At 40.3% G+C, this 15,181-nt stretch overlaps 2 protein-coding genes across 7 annotated transcripts in view; one reads left to right on the top strand and one right to left on the bottom strand.

The window, feature by feature from the left end:
• The window catches only part of PLA2G10 (phospholipase A2 group X), a 28,236-nt gene extending 27,336 nt beyond the window's left edge, over positions 1 to 900 (bottom strand). For 2 of the 4 annotated variants that reach the window (XR_011050129.1, XM_068423770.1), the window contains exons 1-2: positions 358 to 900; positions 211 to 280 (exon numbers count right to left, since the gene is read on the bottom strand). The gene's annotated coding sequence lies outside the window, so the exon portion shown is untranslated. The remainder of the gene's footprint in view (positions 1 to 210; positions 281 to 357) is intronic. The other 2 variants (XM_068423772.1, XM_068423771.1) reach the window with 2 other exon arrangements.
• Positions 901 to 1,498: 598 nt separating this feature from the next.
• The window catches only part of ZC3H7A (zinc finger CCCH-type containing 7A), a 29,507-nt gene continuing 15,824 nt past the window's right edge, over positions 1,499 to 15,181 (top strand). For 2 of the 3 annotated variants that reach the window (XM_068423543.1, XM_068423544.1), the window contains exons 1-9: positions 1,517 to 1,596; positions 8,269 to 8,372; positions 9,536 to 9,575; positions 10,442 to 10,639; positions 11,191 to 11,349; positions 13,014 to 13,094; positions 13,181 to 13,222; positions 14,041 to 14,074; positions 14,602 to 14,882. In XM_068423543.1, the coding sequence (XP_068279644.1) occupies positions 8,305 to 8,372; positions 9,536 to 9,575; positions 10,442 to 10,639; positions 11,191 to 11,349; positions 13,014 to 13,094; positions 13,181 to 13,222; positions 14,041 to 14,074; positions 14,602 to 14,882 (903 nt within the window). In that variant the 5' untranslated portion in view covers positions 1,517 to 1,596; positions 8,269 to 8,304. Of the gene's footprint in view, positions 1,597 to 8,268; positions 8,373 to 9,535; positions 9,576 to 10,441; positions 10,640 to 11,190; positions 11,350 to 13,013; positions 13,095 to 13,180; positions 13,223 to 14,040; positions 14,075 to 14,601; positions 14,883 to 15,181 lie in introns of all 3 variants that reach the window. The other variant, XM_068423545.1, reaches the window with a different exon arrangement.

The raw sequence follows: 15,181 nt of genomic DNA, 5'->3' as shown, positions 1-15,181 counted from the left end.
ATAATGGAACAATGTTTAACACAGGTGTGCTTCACCAGGTCAGGGAACCTTCCATCTGTGTAACTTCACCTCATAAACTACTAATTGGCTGTACTCCTTTTAGTCTCAATTAACGGTAGTATAATTTGTATACTGTATTTGTTAAAACATGGAAAGCTTTTCTTTATACAGTTCTACCATACACGCATCAGTGTCTCAAATGTTTTTTACCGTGTTATTTGTGGGGACATCTGTACAAGGCCGGTCAGCTGCACTACTGACATTGCCATCACTAATGCTACTGGAAAAAAAGGAAATAGTGTTATTAGAAAATCAATTATGTCTACTGTAAGAGAGGGAAAAAACCCAACCCCTCACGTTTGAGACAGCATTCAAGATACGTGTAATTCCGTAAGTCCCTCGGCACGGCACACGCTGCCTGTCACCGGGGAAGGTGTTCCTGCCTCCACCTGCTGCTGCCGAGAGCAGCCGCTGCTGGTCCTGAGAAAGCAACGACAAAACAACGTTCCTGAAGGCTCCTGCTTCACTCGTGTTTTATTACTTAGCAAAAGAGTTTCCATAAACGTATTTTGTGAGTTCCAACACAAAGGGCCAAAAGATATAACAAGTTCTTCGGTTCGTAAATACTCATCCCAGGCGAGTGGCGGAGAAAACCTCGGGTCGTGCCGGTGCACGGGAACGGAGGCAGCCGTGTGCCGCAGGGCAGCGTCCAGGCTGCCGCTCCCGCACCCGCCGGCTCACTCCGCGTTCGTTTCAAGGCGGCTGACGGCGCAGCGCCCAACACCGACCCTCGGGGTAGCGCCCACTGACTGCCGCCTCTCCCGCGCCCTGCCCCAGCGAGGCCCGCGCCGTTAGCGGGTCCCGGACGACCCCGCCTGACGCCCCCTTCCAGCCGGTGGCCGCTCACGGCGCATGCGCACCGCATACGCTCAAAGCGGGAGGAGCGGCGCGGCGCCGCGCCAGCCCGGAGCATGCGCAGTAGCCCCTGCGCCGGCGCGGAAGAAGGGTGACGTCACTGGGCGCGAACACTCCCATGGGGCGCCGCGAGCAGGCTGCTCACGTCAGGCTGCTTCCGGGAGAGTCAATGGGAGGCGGAAGGTCCTCAGCGCCGGGCTGCCTGGAGCGGCTTCCCCGGGCGGTGGCAGCTGACGGGCCCATTCGTGGCGCGGACGTTGTCTGTTCAACCAGTCATGCGCCACAGCTCACACAGGCTGATGGAGAGGCTTACGGACTGCAGCCAGCTGGAGGGAGAAAGGAGCGGGGGGGGCTCCAGGCAGCCAGCCAATCAGCGGCAAAGCGATTCGCAGCCGCCACCAATCAGAAGTGCCGGTTTCCAAAACAAGGTTGACGAGCCAATGGGAAAGCCCGCAGTGGTAGCGCTCCGGCCAATCGAGTCAGGCCGCCCGTAGGCTCTGCCCGCGGCCTCCCAGCAGCAGAGGGCGCTCCCAGGAGTGGGCGGCAGCGGCGGCGCTGCCGAGGGCGGAGCGGGGGAGGCGGTGCCGCGGTCGTCGTCGTCGTTGTCGCCGCCGCTGCCGCGCTCCTGGCTCGCTGGCTCCGCCTTCCGCGGCGCTGCGCTCCCGCGGGCCTGAGGAGCAGGTAGGGGCTGCGCGGCGGGGGCGAGGGGAAGGAGCCGCGCACTGCTTCCCCCGCGCGCAGCGGGGCCCCTCCGCGTGCGGAAGGGGCGCCCGGGCGCGGGCGGTTCTGCCTGGCTGGCCCGCTGCCTTTCCGCCCCGTTCGGTGGGGCGGGAGCGGGCGGGGGGAGTCGCTCCCGCCCCTCCCCGCGCCGCGGGTGCCAGCCGCTCCCCGGCCGAGGGTGGGGCCGCGCCCCCCGCCCCCTGCGCCGCGGAGTCCGCCGTCTCGCCCCTCACGGAGGAGCGGAGCGACCCTCCCGCCGCCTGTGCCTCCCTGGCGCGGGGGGCGGCGGGCGCGGTCAGTCACGGTTCCACGGAAGAAGTTGTCCGGGCCGGGCGGCGGGCGCCCCCGGAGAGGACTTTCCGTCAGCGATCGGGAGCCGGTTGGCGCGAACAAAGGCAGCGGCGGGTGGGCCCGGCGCGGTGCGGGGCAGGCGGCGGCGCTGAGGGGCTCAGGGTGGCGATGGTGGGCCCGGGGCCCGCTCAGCCGCGGCCTGACCCGGGCCCGGCGGGTGCGCTCCGCGGGGCTGGCGGGTTTGCCGCGGCCGCTCTCCGGGTTAAAAGTGGCGTTTTAAGCGCTCTCCTGTTGCTTCGTGACTGGAACAAGACCCAAAACCGCGGCGTTTGACAGAAAAGCGGAGGGCGAGGCGCTGGCCGCGGCGGGGCCGGGAGCGGGACGGGGTCCGTCCTGTGCCCCGGCCCTCCCCTGCCGCCGCCGCGCTCACGTCTCGGGCGTGAGGAGCTTTTCGGGCTTTCGGCGCTGAGAAGTGCGCGCTGTAACTTGCGCTGTTGTTCATCCCACTAAAGGAGAAAACAGTGTCGGTTTTGCGTTTCTTTAATTTGTTGAGACACTGTTCCCGGTTAGGCAGCGCTGTTACTGTCCTGTTAAAGTCATAACTGTGTTACGGGACATATAAAACAAAAACCCAAAGGCTGTCAATTCCAGTCATCAAAATCGATTACCAAAGCTTATCTTGGTATAAATTCTGTTGATAAATTTGGATTTATTGATAAGACGCTCCTTGTTCAGCTTGAATTTTGGATCTGTTTTTTACTAAAATGTCTAAGGGAGCCATAAACCAAAGTCTTCCAGCCCCAGTCCTTAATTCCGCAGGGAAATGAAGCGACTTTACAAAGCGTCTTTTTTCTTCCCTGTTTCTTTCATGGATTAAAAAAAATGTAGGAAAGCTATGAAAACAGAAAACAAACTTTGAACAGTATCTTATTATTTTGTGGGTAGGGAATGAGTGGGAGGAGATGCAACTAAATACTTAAGGTAAATAAAGAATGTGGAATGAGTAGATGTTAAACTGTTGCTGTATATTCATTTTCATTTGTTTTGTTTACATATTTCATCTTGACAACAGTTAAGTTTGTTTCACTTTGCAGAAATAAAAACTGAAACTGAGTTATGTCTGTGTTATTGTCTTTTTCTGCTGACTTAACAGAATTGTGTGATTATAACCAGAAATACTAGATTAAGCAGAAGAATTTGAAACATCTATCTATCGTGTACTGTTTTCCCTGTTTCCCCCCCAGCATGTTACATGTTTGAAATGTCTTATGTAATGGCCCGGTGATGCATGAGCATGAATATTAAATCTTTTGTGCCTTTGCTATCTGAGGAAGATATTTCTCAAAAGGTTTTGTATTAAGATTTCTATTTTCCCTTCCTCATCTTCATGCCAGTCCAAGTCTGTTGAGCAGCTTACAATCTCTGTAAGGCATGCTTTAATTTGCACTGTAGTTTATTATCTGTAATTATTCATTTAAACTGTCAGAGGGTTAGGAATAGCAATAAAACTGCTTTGAGAAATCTGCTTTGGGCCAGGCTTATTCTATGTTGGGCAGGTGCTTGGTGTCCGGCTTGATTCTTGGCTGGGTTGGAACTGGGGGTAATGGAGATGTTTTTGTTGGTGCCATCTCTCTAGGAAGCAGTTAGGGTATAGCTGCATGTGTGCCACTTTTCTCGCTTGTCTCTGTTGAGGTGGGGGCCTGCTTTCTTGTGCCGCTGGGGTGGGAATTACATGTATATAGCTTTTTGGATCCAGATGCCTGAACACATTAGGGTTGCTGCAGCTGTTAGTGGTGCAGGAGGTAGCAGCAGAGATGGGCCTCTGCTTCCTACAGGAGAAAGGGATTTATACTGCCTGCCTTTCAGTCATCTATTCACTCCTACTGTTCTGTTTCAGTCTTCCCCATTCTCTTTGCAGTATTCCCTTTATTCTGGGACCGAGGGTGTAACTTCTCTTTTCTGGAGTACAGTTTTCCTATATGGAAACACTGATGAACTGTTCACGTTTTCATTTTATACGCAGACTTCTGATTTCATGGCTTCTGATTGCTGATCAAAGTTTTGACATATGATGGTGTAGATGATGGGTTAATTTTTGACTGAGTTAATTTAATCTTTTGAATTCATTACCTTCTTTCCTGCCTGTGTCATAAAGTGGGGGAGAAGGCTGATGCTGGAATACAAAAGGTGGTCTCTTCGCTCAGTGTGATTTTCATTAGACTTGCACCACAGTCAAGATTCATAATTCAGCTGAACCACTGAGGCTGGTAGAGATCTATCAGCAGTAATCATGATGATAAAATTGTCAGTGTGCTTTGTACTGTACAAAGATCTAATTTGAGATTCCTGTAGCCAAGTAATTGCATTAACAGTGAACTCGGTACGTGGCAGCAGGAGGATATGCTTCTGTATCTTAAAAGAGCACATCTGTACACTGCACTTAGTTTTTAAGTTTTAGCTCTGTGGAGAAGGAAGTGCAGTGAGGACCACTGACTTCCAGTTGTTTTCAGCATTTAGGCCTGAAGGTGCAGAGAGTGCTTATTTGAAGTATTTATAATAGCTGGAACCATTAATGTCAATAACGAACAGTAACAGAACTATTTGGTCAGCTGAAGGTCATTAATTCCCAGTGATAGTAGTTCTGGTCCCCACATAATGTTATGTGTTTTTCCTCTATTCTCCATTCATCTCTAAATAAGCTGTCTGCACAACTGCATGCAATAGGAGAGAGCATTAGTCCTGCCCAGTTCCCTACCCTTTGGGACTGAATTTTCAACTGGGGGAACTTGTGTGCATGGCAAATTGTAGATACTTGCTTCCTGGATTTGCAATTTAGAAATGGAAAGGCCAGACTGTCCAAAGTTTTAAGCAGTGTGACCTACCTTTTCAAAATAACCAAGGACTGTATTTCTTCTGTAGAAAAACTCAGATCTCTGCATTCTGTATGAATTTATTGACTTGCATTCCAAAGATCAATTTTCCTTTGCAAGAGACTCTAGCAGTTGTGTTCCAAGCCCCTGTGCCTGAAGAATTATCCCAGGCATATCCTAAATATTGGGAATGTCCTTTAAATTTTGTCCTGAATGCCTCAGAAGTGCCAAAATATAGAAAGCAAGAAAATTGTCTTGCCCCATGCTGAAAGGAAAGCAAATAACCAGTAAGAGGCATAAGTGGCTTTGTATAAGAGAAAAGTGCAGGTGGTCCTGCCTGCTAGAGCTGGCACAAACTTGTTTTCCTCCATATCCCCTGTCTGTATGACTGGACCAGCGTCTATCAGAAAGGTGACATTGGCTACTGGCAGTGTACTTTCTGTCACTGGGCTTCTGCTTTTGTGAAGCATGATGAGTTGAATCCTGTGATAAAGATAAAACAGTATAAATTGTTCTTTAGCTTGTTTGGATTTAGGTAGCTTTTTTTTTTTCTGTACTAGATTTAGTAAATTGAGCTTGTATTGGTCACATAGCAGCAGTTGGAGAAATATAATATTTAATGCATCAATCAATTCTGCCTATAACCTTAATTACTGATACATTACTCTGCTTTTTTTTCCAGATCCTGTAGTATTTTTTTTTCCTTTCCTTTCCTTTAGCTTGTCTCAATGACTTGTACAAAGAGTAAAGCAACAGTATAGGCTTTGCTTTTCCAGTAATAGTTATAAGGAACCAAAGCAACATTTTAACTTTTGTAATGTATGTACATATGTATATTTGTTTTAAATTCTGTCCCTGCAGTTGAAGGAGGAAAGCTGTTGCTAAATAGGTGGGGTTTTTTAAACTCTGAAAGTGGATGGATGACGTTAAAAATCAAGACACGGTTGTTATTTGCCTTGTATATAACTGAGTCTGATGTGGTTTTGGTTGCTCAAGAGGATCTAAGAATAATTTGGATGGGAGAGATGGTGTTAGAGGTGCTATCTGAAACAATTTTAAATCCTCTGCAAAATCATCAAGTATGGGGGAAACGTGACTGTTAAAGTATGTTGAGGAAAGACAGTTTTTGCCTGAACATCTTATGGATGCAGATGAGTAAGTAGGAAGAAAATAGAAAACCGCTTTGAATAATAAATTGTACCACTCACACACGTTCATCACTTGCTAGCTATTCTTTTATCTGTGATGCCAGTTTGTAATATTTCCGTTAACTTTATTGTTATAGAGAAATTGGATCTGCACGTTCTCAAGTTTCAATATATCATTTATTCTTTAATATTTATGCTAGAGGTAATAAATAAATGCAATTGTTAACGTGTTGGACTTTTTTCATCTCTTTGCAAGTAGTTGGTATGGAGTATTGGGATTGCTTAAAAATAGTAGAGTAAAGCTGATCTTAATACTTGCCCAGATCTTGACATACGCAAGACTCTTGTATTGGCAAGGTATTACCTTGTCAGTTGTTAATTCAGGGGACTAAAATATGTTTTACATAGCTTGCTTATTTTTGTGGGAAAGCATATGCTGATATTGCTGCTCTCTTTGGTTAGTGTGAGAATTTCTTATTCTTACTAGCCCTTGTTTGAATCCTAAAACCTAAACCATGAATAAGTAAATAAAAAATATTCAGATACCCAATAAATTTCCTTTCAGCATTTATATTTAGATTTCTTCATAGATATGCTATTATTATTCATTAAAATATTTATCTTACAATAAAAGTCTTTCATGTATGTGCCAAAGGCACAGTATGTGTTATGACCTTGTGGAGGAAAAGATGGTGCATAAAATAACATGAAAAACAATTTGAAAAGGTGTTCATGGTTATTTCCTCTCCGGAGAGTAGATTGCTGAGTGCTATTTATATACCTAAACAGGCAATATCTGAACAATTCATGTCAGTGAACTATTGTAGCTGTCCATGACAGTTATCTACAGAATTTTTTTTTTTTTTTTTTTTAAAGCTTGCTGATACTAGAGGTCACAGTGGGAAGTGAGGTGAAATGAGGACCTTAGAGTGCTTCCATTCATTTGCTTAGTGACCTTAAGAAAATTACTCAGTTTCTTATGCTCGTTTTAGGAATGTGTTACAATAGGACTAAATCTTAATGACTTGAAATGGTGTGGACTTCATACGTTCATTTAAGATGCTTTGGAAAGGTTTATGAACATTATTAGAGCTGAAAGCTCTGCAGATTGTTTCATTATTCCAAATCATTAGCAGAAAGTAGGGTATCTTCTCCAGCTGGTTTCTATTGTCAGTTGGGATTTTGTTGAATTTGCTGAGGGTTATTTTGTTTTTTATTTTACTTTGTTTTCATTCTTCCGTCATTGATGTGGCACCTGGCACAAAATACTGACTTTTTTTAGCTTAGTTTCAATACTAGCAGAAATGTACTACATGCAGTTCAAATTTTTCTTTTTTTAACTATAAATTCCTACAAAAAGTAATTTTCTTGACAAAAAAATACGTATTTCCTCAAGCTAAAAGCCTTTTCTGAATTTCAGTATTCTCAGAATAAAACTTTGTCCTACTGATGTTTTTTGTAAAAATAAGTTGTGTTCTTATATTGCAGTTAGTCACAACTGTATGCAGCTGTGAAACCATACTTCAACCAGCCTTATCTTGAAGGTTATACAGATCGTTTTAGCCTGTTTGACTTGAATATTTGTAAATACAGTAAATGAAAGACATGAAGAAAAAAAAAATCACTGATTCAGGCTACTTAAATTGGATTTAAATGTCAAGTTGACGATGTGGAATTATATTAACAAATGAAGTAGGCAGTCTGCTACTGGTAAAGTTTCCAAGATTTTCACCTTGGTCAACTGGTAGATATTATTAAAGCAGTAGCATTTTGCTTCTAATTACACCGTAGTGGTTGGGTGATGATGAGAGACTCTAGAATTAGACTTAATGGTAGTTTTCTAATCAGTTTTGGTTTTATTAATAAATATACCAGGGTCCTGAGTTTATTTCTACTTCAACAAACAAGTGAAAGAAGTATAAAGCTGTTAAAGGGGGACAATGTGGAACCTTAGCTTGAGTTAGTAGTAATGTATGCAAGCTGCAATTGTAGTTTGGTTTAGTTTCATTAACATGACTCTGCATGATCTAGAGTAAATAAGTGGAAAACCAAAGATAAAGTAGAAATTGGAAGAAAGGTTTTCTGTAGAAGTGTTGTGTAACTGGGCACTGACAGAGGGGGTGTTAGTTCTGACCTGGGGCTTCTACCTATATCACTGTGGGCACTTCAGTGTTTGTCTGAAGTTCCTTCAGAGTGGTTCTCTGAAGCTGTGGTGCAGTATCACCTTTGTGTGATGGATTTGGTGTTGATGTGAGATTGGATCCTTCTGGTCCAAATGCAAACTGCTGTATATTAACAGTCATTTATCTTTCTTCCTTTTTGAGGAGTGGCATATCCGAAAAGTGGATGTTCAGGATAACATGTCCAATGTGTCAGAAGAGAGAAGCATTAGACAACAGGACATTAAGAAAGGACTCCAGTTTATAGAGTATGATTTTGTGGTTTTATTTTTGTATGCTTATACACTTATTTATATGAGATGAATAGCTCTGGCAAAGTCCTTTTGATATAGCAGCAGCAGAGGAAGGAGGAGGACCTGTGTTTTTCCTCAGAATATTTGCTGACACTAACATGGAAATGGAGAGCAGTCTTAAAGAATTAAGACAGAATCCCTCTTTGTTCCCAAGCAGAGCAGACTGAAGGTGGGAGGGTGTTCCTTTTTTGCCTTTGAGAAAAGTCAGCGTTGAATTTTTTTGGTGGCTGGGAAATGCTGATAGCCTGAAAGTCCACCTTATACTTATGGATAACTACACCTTAGACTAGGTTGGTACTGGAAGGAGTGGGTTTGCTCACCACTACCTAAATGTTTCAACTTTCTAGAGCTAAAATTTAACCTAATGAAAAATCATCTTAGTAGTTAATTTTCATTTGGAGCAATGCCAAATTCTTCTGTAGGAGATCCTGGCTAGCTTAGAATCATTGTGAAATTTCACACTAGTTCAGTTCACTGGTTGCATAAGGCATTCTTTTTAAAAAAAGAAAAAAAAAAAAGAAAACGAAAACTGCCCTTTAAATTATTTAGAAACAGATTCTCAGAAAACCTGTATGGGAAGGGAAAGGGTTCCTATTTTTCTTCCTGAAAAGTTAGAAGTAAATACCTCTGTTCTCTGCTAGAGAAAATATCGGTTGTGTGTCTTGTATACAAAAGAACTCTTAAAATTCCTGTAGTGTTATTGGTATGAGTTAATTAAAATTGATGTGTTCTTTTGATGGATAATTTGTCATTTTATAATACTTAAAAGAAGATTGCAGTTCTCCTCATGTATAATCTGTTTGTGGAGGAGAGGAAGGAAATTGTTTTTAAAAAACATTTTAAACTCAAAGCATTCAAAACCTTAATATATTTTGAACAGCAGAGTTAAGAGTAGCTATGTAACTTTAAATGAAAATGAGTCATTAGTAATAAGAAAACAGTTGTTTAGTCAAAACTAATCTACAGCACTTCCACCTTGTTCAGTGCAGGCAATAGACAATATTTAGAGTTTTGTCTGTTGCAGCAAGTGATACTTCTTTTAGTAAGAACCAGTACTCTCCAATGTGATCGTCTTCTAAGCAATATGTATAAGTACGTTTTGTGATTTCTGTTTCTAGATCTACTTTGCCCTATCCAGGGACGCAAGAACAATATGAGGTAATGAAATTACTTTTGCATTGCCAGAAGGGTTTTTAAAATGGACCTATCTTATTATTTTTATTCTTGTTTTTGATCATCATTTAAGTAATGGTATAGTATGAATGGTAATTTATAATGTCTCAGTGTTGGAACTGGAGGGCTACTTACATTGTGATACAGGTATTCAGATATTTGGATGCCCAGAATTCACTCATATAGCTGTTCAGATTAACTCTCTACTGATGTTAGGGATGAATTTGGGGCATTCATTGGATGAAACAATGTGCTATTTGAGTAAAGTTTAGAGTGGCACAGCAGAAGTGAGGTAAAAAGACCTCAGTCACATAAATCTTCATAACATTTAGTTGCTGTACATTTACTATTTTGCATTTTTTTCGACTTATATTTTCAGACCATCTTTTTAGCATTTTTATCCAATAGTAGGTGGTTTCAACGGATTTAAGAGCATATTAGGTAAAAATGCAGTCGCTCATGTTTTAGATTAGAAAAAAATCTTTTGCCCTGCAAAAGCAGCATTTTTGTACTACTGGTTTGCCAGTTGCTATGGCTGCTGCTTGCTGAAAGAATGTAAGAAACATAAAAAAGACATACATATATAGGTAGATATATTTTAAAAAGTTACTTATACAAAGTAATTCTTTTATCAGTAGTTCAGCCTCTCTTCTATGTACATGTATTGTGGTCTTGAATATTAGAGATTGCCTTGGAAAAATGTCAGAAGAAAAACACTAATATAGACAAAAGTTTTGCATTTTGATTCCATGAAGTTACAAGTATAAATTTTCTATTTAAAAATGTATTTGGAAATACGGAAGATGAACAGCAAAACTGCTGTTGATGAGTGTTTCTTTTCTTTGTTCCAGTTATTTATACGAGAGCTTGTTAGAAATCTTTTTAATGAAGGGAATGATGTATATCGAGAAGGTGATTGGAGAGGATCACTGAGTCACTATACAGAAGCTATAAACATAGCTGATTATGCTAATTCTGAAGAAATTCATGTTTCTGATGATATTTTAGAGAAGCTGCACGTGAACAGGATAGCATGTTTTTCAAATATGGTAAGTTTCTCTTTAAACTGATTTCTCAAGAACAGTGTACTAACAGAGTATGAAGACATGGAAGGTTTCCTAGTGAGTGAAAACCTCTTGGTGTTGGTTTGCGAATCGGCATGTTTCAAATCATCATTATGGCATATTTTTTAATATCTTCTTTTTACAAGTATAATCATCAAGATACTTTTAGTTACTAATACTAGAATATTAACATAAAAGAGTCATACTAGGCTTGGAAGTTGATGGAACAGTATTTTTATCCATTTTTACTGCTGATTGCACCTGAATCTGCTGCTTTCCCTGTGGAATAAGATGGCTCTTGTGAAAGAGCTAAATGGTCTTTGTAACTATTATTGGATTTTACACGAATGATGGCACTGCTTCTTTTTAGTTGCCTAAGTTGGTGACCTAGCAAAACTCATACACGCAGTGTGCAGTGGCCTTGGTGAATGTTTTATAGTGTTTCAGTACCTTCATATAATACAGCTTAAATTCTGTATTTCGATGATAATAGTTCTGATTAGCACTTTCCCCCACCCCCCCCCCTCTCCTTGTAGGGATTGCATGAAAAAGTTCTAGAAGACTGTGAGATAGCATTAAGATTGAATGAAAACAATTTCAGAGCTCTTTACCGGAAAGCAAAAGCTTTGAATGAACTGGGAAGGTATAAGAAGGCTTATGATGCTGTAGCAAAATGTTCTCTTGCTGTGCCGCAGGTAGGTAAATCATATATCGACTATTATTTTTGAAGATTTGATACAGAAAACATATACTTACATCAAGACCATTGAAGGTTTTTTGATTGGTTTGGGATTTTTTAATGGAGTAAAATATTTTTTTATTCCTCTAAGAATTATTTTTTATTGTGAAAGTGAAGACTGATAGCAGAGATTACAGTCCCCAAGCTCAGTTTGTTGTGTTAACTTTCAGCAAAAGAAATAGTCACTTTGCAGTGGGGGTCAAGCGCCATAAACGTTTGCAATAAACACTAGAACCACTGAATTAATTGTTTAAAATTCTCTGCAGTCAGAAGTATATTCATGAGATAAAGAGAAAATCCACCCATAATTATAATGTACAATATTGATTCTTTTGATAACTGTATTATTTCTAAGCATTTAGTAACATTCTTATCTGTGCATTGTCCTCCATCTGGATCACTTACCCTGCACCTTTTATCTTAGGTGTAGCTATATTAGCAAGCAGGGTGTGATACAATAGGAGAGGATCTGTAGACTGAAATGCTGGTCCTGAGGATCTGATTTCCATGGTTGGTTGTGGTTTTTTGTTTTGTGTTTTGTTTTTGTTTTTTTTTTTTAAAGAGTTTGAGTGCATCAAGTGCACTACTGTTGCTCTTTCAATTTAGTTGCATCCAAATGAATCTAATTGGACTCTCTGAGACCCTGCATAATGCAAACTAAAATGCAGTGAGTGGGGATGATTAAGAGATTTCACTTCAGAAATGCATTCCTGATTTGAACTAAAATGCTGATGGAAAATTTACATGCTTTGCTCAAAGCGGACTGCTCACAGGACAGAATACTGAGTTGCATTTTTTTCGTCTTTCTACACCAAAATTACAGTGAAATGGCTAGACAAACTGTTGTGCACAGTTTTACCTCTTGATATAGAGAAGGTTTAAGTTGTGTTTCCAAAGGCACAAACAGTTCATCTGAGTGTGTAACTTTGGACTTTGGATCCTCACTTTACACTTCCAGATCTGAATGTTTTTGCTTAAGGTTTATAGACCCTTATATAAATTTTATAAATAGCTTTTTCTAGCTGTAGGACACGTTCTGAAAACTAAAGCTTAAAATAATTTAAATGGGGAGTTATTATAACTATGGGACAGAGTGAAATATGACCAGGTTTTTAACTCAGCTCCTCTAGTTGTATGATGCAATTACTGCCAAAATACGGAGCTCTCATTAAATATTCAGCAGTGTTATATAGTAGCTGACATTATGGCAATCAGAAATGTGGCCCTCAATTTGTGTAAAAACAAAACAACAAAAAAACCCTGTCCCCTTAAAAAACAAAGACCCTCCCCAAATAAAGAAACAAAGAATACCCACCCACAAAAAAACCACTGCTCTGAACTTCTCCGGTTTTGGGAAAATCTTTACATTATTTTAAATTCAAATAAATACTGTCTGTTTTCTGGCTTTTTAAAAAATTCCAAGTATTGCAGTAATTTTGCTTGAGAGTAGCTGTATTTTTCAGCATTAGCTTGTAGTCCCATATGTTTGTGAAAGAAGAAAGTTGCATTATGAGACATCCTGCATATAGAGATCTCCTAGAATATATACTGAGATGTAAATAGATGTCCTGACTAGATGAAAATACATGTAAATTATGGAATTTTATTTATGTCTTTTAGGATGAAAGTGTGATTAAGCTTACCCAAGAACTAGCTCAAAAACTAGGGTTAAAAATAAGGAAAGCATATGTAAGAGCAAAGGTAAGATTTTATTTTAACATTTTACATTGAGGTTTCCCTCTCTTGATATCAGTTTTGTATTTAATGAAGGTATCTTTTCATTGCAGCCACCGTCCTCAAATTCAGCTTCTAGTGATGTATCAACTCAGGTAAGGTTTTACATATTCTAAGTGCAAGCTGACTTTAAACTACAGGGAATAATTGTTTTATAATTTCACGATGATGAAGTGAAAATAGTGCAATTGACATTTTATATAAGATGCCATTATTTTGGACTTTAGGGTTCTGTTGATCTTTGTGTTCAGTTTTGCTATGTATTTATGGCAGACTAGGATATAAGATTATCATTCAAGTTATCTTTGTTGAATAAATGTTAGCTAAAACATTAAATCCAGTGCAATGAATATATTTACTTTGAATATCTTGAGGCAAGGGCACAGTTAATGTGCTTATTTATTTATTTAATTTTGTTGACAATTACCAAAGTGAAGGGTGCTGGGATAAAATCCCTTTTAATTTATACATTTGTCCAAATTCAACCTTCACTAGCAGCTGAACTTGCATTTATCTTGCTATTTGTAATGTGTCCAAAGAGCAGTAATGACGAGGAGTTTCTCTTACAGACTTTTTTTCACAGGGATATAGACAATTTAACTGTAAATGAATGAGGAAGCATAGGAGCAGCTCATGTAAGATACTGTTTGGACTCTTTCATTCCCTGAAGTATCACTTTCACTTTTGTTGGTTGATTGCAGATTTTTAGTGATACCGTGAGTGGATTTCAGTCTGCAAACAGATGCTTTATCTAAAAAATTATTTGACCTTTAAATTCCATTGGACTTGATGAGTTTCAAATTTTATAAAACCTAAATTTGAGGACTTACATTCTTAGTCTGTAAATACTTATCTGAAAAATTTTAATGGCTCTTATGCAAAGTGCTGAGAGGTATTTTTTTCTCACTTACAGAATTCTTCCTCTTCTGTAGAAGATATTGAGTTAGGTGAGTCTTGTTGTGTTACAATATTAGTACTAGGAAGTTAGATATGCCATGCATATCTCATTGTATTTGTTATGAAATTTCTTAAGAAAATTCATCTTGTCATTTGAAAGATCTGTGGTAAAAACTCTGATCTGTTTGTCTCTAAAAGTACATATTTAAGTGGCTGAGCAAATTTCCTTTTGGTCTTCTCAACTTGACATAATCACAAGTACTCCTATCATGATTGTCTCACACTGTTCTCTTTAACTTGGAAAAATAGGGAGGGGAGAATATGCCAGAAATTTAATAAAGTATCAGGTCTGTAATCTGTCCTGTCTTTTTTAGTTTGAGTAATATATAAACACTGAGATATAGGTACACACGAATTTGAAGTTAGTGGAAGATGAAAACATTTAATGTGGTTTTACTTAAATATTCTTCATGTTTCTCCACTCCCTCACTCCCCACATGGTCAGGGTAAAAGCTATGCAAAATATTTTTACATCTTTGAACAAAAGTTCCAGTCATTCCCATCTTCTGTGTTTCAGATTTATCTGACCAGAAGCAAGAGATGGTTTCTGCTGCTTCTTCATCAGACTTTGTTTCTGAAGTGTCTAAAGTGTCATCAGTACCTGTACCATCTTTATCTTCTGTTATGCCTCTTCAAGTGGACAAGGTTTCTTTGCCTTCTGCAGTGTTGGCAAATGGAGGGAATGTTTCTTTCTCTATGCCAGAAGCGTGTTTAGATTGTGGAGATGGAGATATAATTATTGGGGAAGAACTTGATGAATTACTTGATTCTGTGCCTGATCCAGATGAAAGTGTAATGGTAAGCTTTTTTGTTTTCTTTCTCAAAAGACTGTCCTTATGAGTGGGATCTTGTCTTTTTATCAAGTGGGCTAGTAGTGAAATGTGAGTTAACTTTCCTAGCTACACTGAGCTGTATTTGTGCATAGTCGGGTTGACTTTCTCGGGTGCAGATTCTTGCAAATGTGGCTGTAAAGATAGCAGGACCCAGCAGAGCTCCAAGGACAATTACATTGGTTTTGCCTGTTGAAAACTTGAGCAAGGTTGCTGAGGGAGGGATACTACTTCAGAAATACTGCTGTACTTCTACCACAGTGGGAG

Source organism: Nyctibius grandis, chromosome Z (assembly GCF_013368605.1).
Source record: "Nyctibius grandis isolate bNycGra1 chromosome Z, bNycGra1.pri, whole genome shotgun sequence".
NCBI classification, from domain to species: domain Eukaryota; kingdom Metazoa; phylum Chordata; class Aves; order Nyctibiiformes; family Nyctibiidae; genus Nyctibius; species Nyctibius grandis.
Note: the sequence above shows the minus strand (reverse complement) of the source record. Positions and strands in the feature narration are given on the sequence as shown.